General features: G+C 45.5%; 1 protein-coding gene across 7 annotated transcripts in view; it reads right to left on the bottom strand.

The window, feature by feature from the left end:
- Nucleotides 1-12,549, bottom strand: part of CNOT4 (CCR4-NOT transcription complex subunit 4) — a 623,322-nt gene that overhangs the window by 123,336 nt on the left and 487,437 nt on the right. Inside the window, exon 12 of one of the 7 annotated variants that reach the window (XM_086952990.1) lies at nt 152-340. The exons of the other annotated variants lie outside the window; for them this stretch is intronic. Coding sequence (XP_086809116.1) covers nt 261-340 — 80 coding nt within the window. The 3' untranslated portion in view covers nt 152-260. Of the gene's footprint in view, nt 1-151; nt 341-12,549 lie in introns of those variants that run through there. 7 annotated transcript variants of the gene reach the window in all.

Below are 12,549 nucleotides of genomic sequence, written 5' to 3'. Positions count from 1 at the left end.
TGATTAGGATGTATGTTTTACTGCCAAACCCATTACAATTATTAGATAATCTTCATTAGACTAAGTTTGACTCTGAACCCAGGAACTTCTAAATGTGGTTGAATGCAAACAGGTCATGCACTAAACTAAAGATTACCGCAGGCTCACAGTGTGGGTCAAGGAAAATCTTTATTGTAGGTTACAGGAAATCCAGTGTAATCACTAGAAACGGTGCTCTTAAAATAATTCCTTCCTTTAGCAGCTGCCTGAAGATGATGGAGTCACCTCCGCTGATGCCTCCCTGCAAAGGCCAGGCTCTTCAATAGGCTCACTCCAGAGTTCCGTTGGGCTCTACTTCCACCTGATAGAATTAGGCAGACAAGGACAGAATGTTATGACATTTTCTCTCATTGGACTCTCTCCTTTAAAGATGTGTTCCTCAACCCTAGCCTCTCACTCCTCTCGTGGCCTTGGGAATTTTGTGGAAAGAATGTGGGTTCCCAGGTGGCGCCTGTCTTCCCCATTTTTTCTAAAGGTAAGAGAACTGCCAGTTTGTCATTCCCTTCCTAATTCCCTCCTCCCCACGGCTATTTTATAGAAGACACAAAGTCTGCTGTGGCCGCATTGGTGAGGGCGTGATCATGCATGGCTTGCTAGTGGCAGTTGGACCAAGATGCACAGACGTCAGGAGCAAAGGACAGTAGGGTTACCATATTTAAGATTCCAGAGGGGAAGCCCCAGGGATGCTGAGAGGGTTACACTTGGGAAATGCCCTTTTCAGGATGTCAGATTCTCACCTCCTATAAAGGCCAAAACTGTACGATACAAGGATTTGTCTCTAGCAGAGGAGTTCTGCTTATGGCAGGTTCGGCTTGCGAAATACCCCTTCCTAAGTAGCCTGGTTTCCCCTATAACTAAGAATATAAGTACTGTTTATTTTTTTCTTAAGCCTTATCTCAGTCTGGTACTATGTGTGGAAACTATGTAGTCTTGGGACAAGGACACTGGCCAGTGACAAAGGAAAAATTAAACAAATTTGGACAGCAAGCCCCTCTGCCCCACTTTCCTCTTGGAACCTGCATAACAGCTCAGAAAAGGAGTGGGCATTCACTAGGATAGAGACTTGAGGAAACATGGGATTCCATTGGGTCATTGCCCTAAAGTGTAAATCCCTAATCAATTCAAAAGACTCCCCATGCAACAGCGAATCCCATTTAGAGACAGACCAGGAATGGATTTTTCCTTGGAAAAGTGACATCCTCACACTCGAGCAAAAAAATGGACAACTTTTCTGATACACAGCTTGTGCAGACCTATTTCCAGTCCGGCTGTCAGCTTACCTGACTTTCAATTAAAAATATCAGCAAAATTGTAAACATATAAATTCTAGATGCTCAGAGTCCATTAACAACGGTTTGATATGAATGAAATATCTTACTCTTAGCTGGAACAGAACAATTACTGGGAAACTTTTTTTGTAGTGCTTTTAAAACTGTAATCCCATACTAAAACTTAGAGCAGCGTTATAAATAATCTAGTACTCTACATCATATAGCGTATCAAGAATACTGGTGAAAATACATGCACAAGTTTGTAGGAATCTTTTAAAATTTTTACTAGAATTCACTCTTATTAAAATCCACATCCTTAGAGTACAAGACACTGTCAGTTTTCGGTCTAAAGTAAAAAAAAAAACTAAATAAAAATAGTTCTCTGCCCTCCAACATAGAAGGAATATGCAGAGGAATACCAACAGCATCAGTTAACACTAACAGGAGAACTGCACCAATCATATGAGGGAACTTGTTTTCGGTATATGCTAGGCCATAAGGTAACACCACCAACTCTCTGGACAGAGGCGGCATTCTTCTCTCTTTGCACAGAACCTAGGTGTAGTGTCATCAATCTACATAAATACATAGATCTGTGGAAATACAAAGCAAATCCGATTGCCTTGTGCTCCAGCCCACTGAAAAAATATCTACTTAAAAAAATGTTAAGAAAAAAATTGAAATATCAGTCTTGGCCATAATTTAAGACTGTTACCATTATCTTAATTGTAATAATTTACTATTCTAACTCCAATCATAGCCAATTTGGGCCAAAGAGCAACCTTAAGGTAATCAAAAGTTGTGAAAATGGTTAAACAACAAGTTACTTACCTTAGGTAATGCTTTTTCTGGTGGATACAGTATCTGCCTGTGGATTCCTCAGCACTTGAATTAACCCAGTCGCAGCATTCTACAGAAACGTTTTTCCTTAGTTCTCCCACGTCGACAAGGACATCACAATGGAACGGCTCCGCATGCAACTCCGCGTGACATCATCGGGGCCATAAGCAGACCTCTTTGGTGTGCTAAAGTCAGTTCCACCCATTTTTTCTGTGCCTTACAAGTGAACGGGTGAACCAAAAACCTTTTCACAAGCATACATAACATAACTAAAACTGGAAATTTTAAATCTTAGACATTTCCTAGTGTCAAGTATCACATTATTTTAACAATAAAATACATAAAAAGCATATCGCTTATTTTTTGGTATACGCAGGCAAAAGGAGGTGGGTGGGTCAGTGAGGAATCTACAGGCAGATAATATATCCACCATAAAAACTGTTACCGAAGTTAACATGTTCTTCTTGATGAATACATCTGCTGTGGATTCCTCACTTTAATTGAATCCCCAAGCAGTCCCTCTCCTGGCGGAGGATGCCTGCCTGCACCAAAAAATCATGCAGTACAGAACGTGCAAAACGGCCATCCTTCCTCACCTCCAAGTCCAAGCAACAGTGCTTCGCAAAAGTGTGGAGGGAGACACAAGTTGTCTCCTTGCAGATGTCCAACACAAGGACACTTCTAGCTAAAGCTGAAGACAACGACTTAGCTCTGGTAGAATGAGCTTACATACCTTCAGGAGGCTCCTTCTTGGCCAAGGCGTAGCAGATCTTGATAAAAAGGATGATCCAACTGGACAACGTTCTTTTGTGGACAGCTTTGCTCTTCATCTTGTCCACATATCCGATGAAGAGTTGCTCGTCTGACCTAGAGTTGCTCGTCTGACCTAAAGTTCTTAATCTTGTCCAGATAGAAGCTGACCGCCCTCTTAGGATCTAGGTGGTATAGTCTTTCCTCCTTAGAAGGGTGAGGTGGAGGATAGAAAGCGCATAAAGTGATGGAGTGCCCTAGGTGGAAAATAGTTACCACCTTACGCAGAAAAGCAGATCTGGTCCGAAGAAGAAATGCATTACTTACCTGTAACTGCAGTTATCCAGTATTGGTATCTTTCATAGATTCACATGCCTGAAACATTCCCAGTCGTCGGGGTGGGAGTCCCCGGTACATAAAAAGAGTAATGTCATATAGACATATACATAGTAATAGGCCTGAGGCCTCTCATTAGTAACATATCCATGTCCTTTTGAAAAAAGGACCAAACTTTGGCCAAGAGCCAATCAGCTATCACCACCCTCTAAAACCTTCCTGGAAGGAGCCCTAGTCCCTCAGATTTTCGTAAGCACAGTGCTAAGTAGTACCTACTGAGAGAACCAAGATGAGCCCTTCCAGGGGAGGTGGGTGGGTTGCATGTGAATCTATGAAAGATACCAATACTGGGTAACTGCAGTTACAGTTAAGTAACACATTTCTTATCCAGTATTAGGGGTATTTTTCATAGATTCACAGACCTGAATCAGAGTAGCAAGCAATCACCAGCACATTTCGAATGGTACAACATGTAAAATCACTCGATAATAACATATCAATTGTAAAATATAAAAAGTACCCAAAATACCATATAAAAGAGAAACGTGCAAGTAGACAGTAGGAAGGTGGGATGAAAGAGAGAAGGCTCACCTCTAGTGAAATAGATGACGGAGCACAGCTTGTCCTACTGCTGCATCTTTCATAAGTTCAGTATCCAAGCAGTAGTGCCTGGTGAACGTATGCGGCGTCTTCCATGTTGCCGCTCTGCATATGTCAATGACTGGTACTACAGCAATGAGCGCCATTGAGGTTGAGACCGCTCTATTGGCATGAGCCCGAACTTTGGAATGCAGAGGATGTCCTGCTTGTCGATGGCAGAAAGCAATAGCCGCAGAGATCCAACGTGAAATGCTCTGCTTAGTCAATGGAAGACCTTTTCTAGGTCTGCTAAAGGCAACGAAGAGTTGGTTGGATTTTCTAAATTGTTCTGTTCTGTGGATGTAGAACTTCAGACATCGTTTGAGGTCTAGAGAGTGGAGAGACCTCTCTGCTGCGGAAAGTGGATTTGGGAAGAAAGTCCGGAAGACTATAGGTTCGTTCAGGTGGAAGTTAGATGGGACCTTAGGAATGAACTTCGGGTTAGTCCTTAGAATCACTCTGTCCTGTTTGAACTGTAGGAAAGGGTCTTGAATGGACAAGGCTTGGAGTTCACTTACTCGCCTTGCCGATGTAAGCGCTAGTAGGAGAGCGGTTTTCCAGGAAAAGTATTTGATGTCAGCTCTGTGTATTGGCTCGAAGGGATGTTTCATCAATTGAGAAAGCACAATGTTTAGCTGCCAGGTAGGTGGTAGAGTACTCACCGGAGGGAACGTCCTAAACAGGCCTTTCAGAAATTGTTTAACAAGTCTGCTGGACCAGAGGGAAGCACCAGACGAGGAACGTCTGAAACGAGATATGGCCGCCAGATGAACTTTTATTGAAGCATGGATCAGCCCAGAGTTTGCCAAATGAAGAAGGTAAGGTAGAATTTGTGCGGGTGACGAAGAAAAAGGGTGTATGTTGTTTGCTTTACACCATATACAGAACCTTTTCCATTTCAGGGAATACATCTTGCTGGTACTGTCGGCCCGAGCTAAGACCACTCGGCATTCCTGAGGAATGTCTAAGTTTTGGAATTCTCTGAACTCAGCAGCCAAGCCGATAATTTGAGAGATGCTGGATCCGGATGCTGGACTTGCCTGTGGTTCATTGTGAGGAGAGTTAGGCACGGTTTGAATGGATCGGCGGTTCCAGCGATAGGAGACGAAGCTCTGTAAACCAGTGTTGGCGCGGCCACGCTGGGGCTATCAAGATCAGGGTGCAATGCTCCACCTTTAGTTTCCGGAGGACCCTAGGAATCAGGGGAAGTGGAGGAAATGCGTATGCAAAGACGTTCTACCATGCGATCGAAAATGCATTCCCTAGAGATCCCTTCTGGGGATGCCAGCTTGCGTAATGTTTTAGAAAAAGGGGGACCCAGACGCTTTTTGGTTCTGCCAATAATTTTATTTAAGGCAGATTTTTCACCCTATTGTGTTTAATCAATGGGTGTTTTTAGTTTTTTATTCAACATTTAAACTTTCTAAAGACACTTGACAACAGGTCTGGTGATAAAACCCGTTAGGAGGGTACAACCTGCACATTGTTGAATGTAATGTCATTTTGTGAAATGTAATATTTTTGTATTGTAAATATCACAAAGGTTCACTTGTTTAATGTTAAATGTATAAATGTTGCATATATTGAATATTATGCTGTGTATGACGAAGCAAGTCCTCGGACTATGATAAATACATTTTCAAATGAAGCAATTGTAAATGTTGAATAAAAAACTAAAAACACCCATTGATTAAACACAATAGGGTGAAAAATCTGCCTTAAATAGAATTATTGGCAGAACCAAAAAGCGTCTGGGTCCCCCTTTTTCTAAAGCATTGACGTGTCCTACCCAGCGCTCAAACTGGACACAACCCCTTGTTTACCTCACGAAGCTTGCGTAATGTTGGCATTTTGCGTTGTGTTTGGTCGCAAACAGATCAAGGTGAGGCCTGCCCCATTAAGAGAATATGGAGTTGAGAAGTTGTTGGTCTAGCTCCCACTCGTGGCATACAGAGCGTTGTCTGCCAGGACATTGTCCGTCCCTGGAACGTATTCTGCCCGAAAGAAAATGTTGTTTAGAAGTAGCCAGTTCCAAATCTTTTAAGATTCTTGAGACAACGTCAGAGAGCGAGTCCCCCCCCCCTTGCTTGTTTATATAGTGCATTGTGGTGGTGTTGTCTGTTCTCACAAGCACTGGGGAATCTTTGATTCGTGGCAGGAACGCCAGGTAAACTGCTCTTAACTCGAGAAGGTTTATGTGCAGTTGTCTCTCTGCAGGGGACCACTGTCCGTTGATCTGGAGTTCCTGAAGGAATGCACCCCATCCTTCTAAGGACGCATCTGTGGTTATCACATGTGGCGAAACTGGAAGTAGGAAAGGTAGACCCTGCATAAGATTCTGTGGGTGAATCCACCAGTGTAGAGCTTGGACCATGGGAGGAGTCACTCTGATTACATCGTCAAATGGTCCTGTACATTGGATCCATTGAGTGGATAGCGGCTCCTGAAGGCGACGCATATGAAGGCGGCGGTGTGGAACTAACAGGATGTTCGAGGACATCATCCCTAGCAGGCATTTGTACAGGCGCACCTTGATGGTCTTTTTGGCTTGTATCCGGGCAGCCAAAGACGTCAGCTTGGATTGACGTTCCTGCGAAGGGAATGCCTTCTTCTGAGCAGTATCTAGGACAGCGCCTAGGAAAGTGAAACGCCGGGAAGGCTGAAGGACTGATTTCTCTTGATTGAGAGTAAGGCCCAGGTCGTTAAAAAGTTGAAGACAGGTGTTGGAGGACTTGGTCACGCTTGCGAAAGTAAGTGCCTTGACGAGCCAGTCGTCTAAGTAAGGGTAGACTTGGTTATGTTGTTGCCGGAGGTACGCTGCTACTGGAGACAGGCATTTTGTAAAAAGGAGTGGTGCAGACTTCAGGCCGAATGGCAATACACTACTCTGGTAGTGTTTGCCAGGCACAGCAAACCTGAGATATTGTTTGTGGTTCCTGTGGATCAGTATATGACAGTGAGCGTCTTAAAGGTCTAAAGACACCATTAAGTCGTTCGCATTGAGGAGTTGCAGTACCTCCTGGATGGACTCCATACGGAATGACTTTTTTGAGGTATTTGTTGAGATCTCTTAAGTCCAATATAGGTCTCCGTTTTCACTCCTTTTGAATTAAGAAGAATATGGAGTAGAACCCCTTGCCCTTCTGACCACAGGGGACTCTATCGCTCCTTTCTGGAGCATTAGTGAGAGCTCCAATTGCAGCAGGTGTAAATTCTTGTGTAGCATTGGGCGTGGAGGTTTTTGAGGTGGAGTTTCCACGAACTCCAGTGAGTGTCCGAATTGAACAAGTTGGAGGACCCACTGATCCGTTGTAATCTGTCTCCAATTCTGTAGGAAGGATGACATTCTTCCTCCAACTTTGCAAGGCGGAGAAGAAGCAGAGACCTGTGGCGGAGTGAAGTCATTGTCTTCTGGCTGTGTCCTTCTTTCCTCCTCGACCACGAAAGGAAGACTTATTGTAGAACGACTGTTGTTCTCTATTGATACTGGGGTTTGTACTGCTGATTTGAGCTGTACGAGGATCTGTACCCTTGAAAGTCACCTCTTGTCGATTGACCTCTCCCTCTGGAGCCCCGAAAGGGAGGATTTTTATACTGGAGGGTACCCAGTGCCTTTGCTGTATCAGTATCTTTTTTGATACCTTGAAGCATTTCATGAATGTGTTGTCCAAACAGAAGTTGGCCATTATACGGCATGTCTAGCACTTTAGTCTGCACTTCGTGTAGGAAAGACGTTGCTTTGAGCCAACCTTGTCGCCTCAGGACCACAGCTCCCACTAGCTGGCGGAACCCCGTGGATGCGATATCCATCGCACAATCAATCATCTCAGAGGCTGAACGTTCGCCTTCTAAAAGAATCTTTTTTGTTTCTTCCTTTTGTTCTTCCGACAGTGATCCCCAATATGGGGCGATATCAGCCCACATTAGACGGTTGTAGCGTCCTAACAGTGCCATAGGGTTTGAAGCACGCACTGTTAGTGCTGACATAGAAGAAAAACGCTTTCTGATGTTGTCGAGTTTTCGTCCTTCTTTATCTGGTGGCGCAGTCAGCGCAGCAGAGGGATTTTTGGATTTGCACTGCGCTGCCTGAGTAATGACAGAGTCCAGCTTGGGATGGCCAGTAAGGCAAGCTGGAGCCGTGTCTGGAGCCCTATATTTTTGTCCAGTCTGGGCAGAACTGGGGGCTAAGATTAAGAGTTTTGCATGATTTTAACCCCATGGTCCCAAATGTAGTCAATGATCGGAATGGACCGTACAGCCTTTTTGAATGGTTCCTTAAAATCGTAAAGGAAGCAGTCGTGTTGTTCTGTGGTCATTTGAATTTTAAAACGCAACGCCGCCCTTTCCAAAATATTATGGAATCCTCCAATGTCTTCCGGGGGCGAGTACACTTGTGTTGGTACAGGGGATGCTGGACATGGAATGACGTAGTCATCCCATTCGTCATGTGAGTCCTGGAGTTCCCCTTCCTCTTGCTGTTGCTCTTCTTCTTCATCATCATCATCTGAGGATGGTGGAGGACGCAAAGGAGCAGGATCTGGCTGAAGCACCAGAGGTGGAGGCGGAGGTCTAGGTGGAGGTGACGACACTGGCAGTGGAGGAGGAGTTGAGGGAAACCTTTGCTTGTAGTGCGCAATCAATAACTGCAGATCTGTCACTATGGATGCGGGAAGACACCATAGGTTGTGGAGGAGCAGGAGACTGGTATTCCTTCTGGTATTCCACTTCGTCCTGTTCTTGGTCCTCACAATCTGAGCTTTCATGATATTTTACTTGCAGTTGAGATGGGCTGGTTGCAGTTTGGAACATAGAGCCCTTATCAGAATCTTTAGTGTCCAGTAGATGAGCAGGTGGCAGTGCCTGGACTTTGCTCAGAGAGGTCAATTCCGGCGTCAGAGTACGCTTAGTAACCTTAAAGTGCGTGTATGTATACTTCTAGGTAGGAGACTATCGTCGTCGAGCTCTTCGACGGGGTGGTCGTCGACGGAACGTCGACAATCAATCCAGATCATGTTGTCGACGATGTCGTTGACGGTGATTTCTTCAACGGCTCCGCCGACGACGTTGATGGTCTCGTCGACAACTTCGTCGACGATAGAGTTGTCGACATAGCCTTTGACGTCGATGAGGTTTTCGCCGACAATGATGATGATGATTTAGTAGACGACGATGGAGTTTTCGTCGACAATTTTGACTTCGTCGACGTGGAAGAGCTCAACGGTGGCGTCGTCGACGATTTCTTGATCATAATGATAGAAGAAACAGACCTACCGGTTGACGACGATGTTGTGGATGTCGACGTGGATGACAAGGATAACGCCACTAACGTAGAGATAGTTGCTGTCGACGTTGTCACAGGCAGAGCTGAAGACGTTGTGAAAAGTCTCTTGAAGGTAGGAGTATAATCCTGAAGAGAAACCTTCACAGCCACGGCCTTTGAATGAACCTCTGAAGACTTGGGCGTCTTCTTTTGAGGTGGCTCCAAAGATGGTCCTGGGGATGTCATTCTAGGCCTTTTAGGAAAGGAATGTGCACTCCTGATGGAACACTCACTCTCACCTGAAGAGACTGCTTGGTCCTTATCTTTCAGTCTCTGAAGCCATATCAAGAGGCGTCCTCTGTCCTTGAGAGTTTTAGCAGAAAAAGTACGGCAGACTTTACAATCCTTAGCAGAGTGGTCTGGGTAGAGACAATAAAGGCAGTCCTCTTGCCTGTCATCTACATGAAGCCCCTTTTTGCCACAAGAGGCACGGGGTCTAAAAAGCCCCTTTTTAGGAGTATCAGCCATGGTGAGCTGAAAACCCCTCACAGAGAAAAATTCGGAGAGAAAATTTGTGGAAAAAATCCATACATACAGGAAAGCTAAGCAGAGCTCAGTGGAGACTCCCTTAGCACGACGTGCGGTAGAACATCTGAGGGACTAGGGCTCCTTCCAGGAAGGTTCTAGAGGGTGGTGATTGCCGATTGGCTCTTGGCCAAAGTTTGGTACTTTTTGCAAAAGGACATGGATATGTTACTAGAGAGGCCTCTGGCCTATTACTATGTATATGTCTATATGACATTACTCCTTTTATGTACCGGGGGAATCCCAACCAGACGATGGGGAATGATTCAGGCACGTGAATCTATGAAAGACACCCCTAATACTGGATAACTATTTTATTCACATGATATTAGGTAAATGGAGGCTTGGAGCTAAGAGCTTGCAACTCTTTCACCCTCTGAGCGGATATGATTGCAACCATAAACAATTTCTTAAACGCTAGGAACATTAAGGGACAACTATGTAAACGTTCACAAGGAGAACCCATTAAAGTGAGAACTAAATTTAAATCCCACTGAGGCATGATAAAGGGAGTGGGAGGAAACCTATTCGCAAGACATTTAATGAATCTCATAAAAGATTTAAAGAGGTTTGATCTGGTAGACCGAGAAAATCCATTAAGGCAGACAAGTAGCCTTTAACAGTAGCTACTGCACAAACCTGTTGAGCCAGGGAAAGAGAGAAACTAAGAATATCTGGCAAATGGGCCTCCAAAGGATCAATCAATATCTCTCCACACCATTTAACAAACTTGGCACACATACTTGAAAAGATAGATTTGATGGCGTCTCCTGGCCGATATCCACCATATCCGGTGGGAGAGAGAAAGAGCTCAGGTTTCCCCGTTCAATCTCCAGGCGTGAAGGTGCAGGCTTTGGAGGTGTGGTTGTAGAACCTGCCCCTGCAAGAGGTCTGCACTGAGAAGGAGCGGAGGGTTCGATGGGAGGTAAAGGAGGTCTGTGTACCACACAATTTGCGGCCAATCTGGGGTGATCAATATTACTTGGGCCCGGTCTTGACTAATCTTAAGGAATCAAGGGTAAGGGAGGAAACGTGTAAAGAAGCTGTGAGCCGGACTAACTGAAACGCGTCCCAAGCGCTCCCCGCAGCGGACAGGACACTGCAGAACAATGAGACACGCGAGTTCAACCGAGGAAACCCCCACAACCTGAAACGAATATGCTACTTACCAGTATGCATCTGTTCTTGGCATGTAGGGCTGCTGACATTCATATCTGTGCATAGATCGCCGCCTAGTGTTTGGTCCGGATGATTGCACATTGTTGTCCTGGAAGAGTCTTCGAAGTATCACGAGATAGGTGGCTCCTCCCCTGGACTACAGTGCGCATGGGCATCCTCTCCATCATCAGATTGTTTTTCGCCATTGTGGCAGAGATGGAGTGTAATACAGTAAGAGATGACCATGCCTGAGAATTATTCCGAGTGTTACAGCTGCGACAGGGTGGGCGACATGAATGTCAGCAGCCCTACATGCCAAGAACAGATGCATACTGGTAAGTAGCATATTCCGTTCGAGGCATGTGGGCTGCTGAATTCATATCTGTGCATAGAATACATAGCAGTCCCTCCATTAACGGCGGCTGCCCGTGCCAGCTGCAGCAGTTTGGAAAAGTGTTTAAGAACAGCCTGTCCTACAGCTGCCTGCTGTTTGGAGTGCACATCAACACAATAATGCTTTGTAAATGTGTGTGTGGTAGACCATGTGGCTGCTCTACATATGTCTTCCAAAGGAATGTTTCCAAGGAATGCCATAGAGGCCCCCAACTTTCTGGTGGAGTGGGCCCTTGGTGGAATGGTGGGAGTACGTTTGGCTTTCAGATATCAGATCTGGATACATTTAACGATCCACCTAGCAGAAGGAATTTAGGGTTAGTGCGAAGCACCACCCTGTTAGAATGAATTTGAATAAATGGCTCTTGGATAGTGAGGGCTTGCAGTTCACTAACTCGCCGTAGCGATGTAATCGCTATGAGGAAAGCCACTTTCCACGTCAAGAACTGAATCTCACAGGAATGCAGTGGTTCAAAGGGAGGACCCATCAGCCGGGTGAGGACCACATTGAGGTTCCACTTCAGAGCTGGTGGAGTCCGCGGAGGAATGACTCGTTTGAGTCCTTCTAGAAAGGCCTTAATGGCAGGCACTCTGAAGAGTGAGAGGTGCTGCCTATTCTGGAGATAAGGGCCCATTGCAGATAGATGTATGCGAATGGAAGTATAGGCCAGATTACATTTGTACAGATGGAAAAGGTAACAGATGATATTCTGAATAGAAGCATCTAGCGGGTTAATGTTGTGGTCTGCACAATAAATGACAAACCGCTTCCATTTCGCCGCATAGCATGCTCTGGTGGTGGGCTTCCTTGCCTCCCGAATGATGTCCATACAGTCAGAAGGTAAGTGCAGGTAGCCAAACTCTAAGACTTCAGGAGCCAGATCGCCAGGTTGAGCGGTTGCGGATCTGGATGCTGAATGTCACCATGGCTCTGCGTCAGAAGGCTGGGTGTGAGACGTAGCCTTTGATGCGGTACCACGGACAGTTCTAGAAACGTGGTGTACCATGGTTGGCGAGCCCACGTTGGAGCAACCAGGATGAGAGTCATCGAGTGCTGCCTGAGCTTGCGTGCCACCAGCGGTATCAGAGGTGCTGGTGGAAAAGCGTACGCAAATTTGCCTGACCAGTTCATCCATATCGCATTGCCATGCGACAGTGGGTGTGGGAACCTGGCGGCGAAGATTTGGCATTTTGCGTTCTCCCTTGTGGCGAACAGGTCTATCTCTGGATGACCCCACCTTTGGAAGTACGGTTGGAGTACTGATGGATGTATCTCCC

Source organism: Lissotriton vulgaris, chromosome 1_2 (assembly GCF_964263255.1).
Source record: "Lissotriton vulgaris chromosome 1_2, aLisVul1.2, whole genome shotgun sequence".
In the NCBI taxonomy this organism is placed as follows: domain Eukaryota; kingdom Metazoa; phylum Chordata; class Amphibia; order Caudata; family Salamandridae; genus Lissotriton; species Lissotriton vulgaris.
This window is presented reverse-complemented; position numbering and strand designations above follow the sequence as displayed.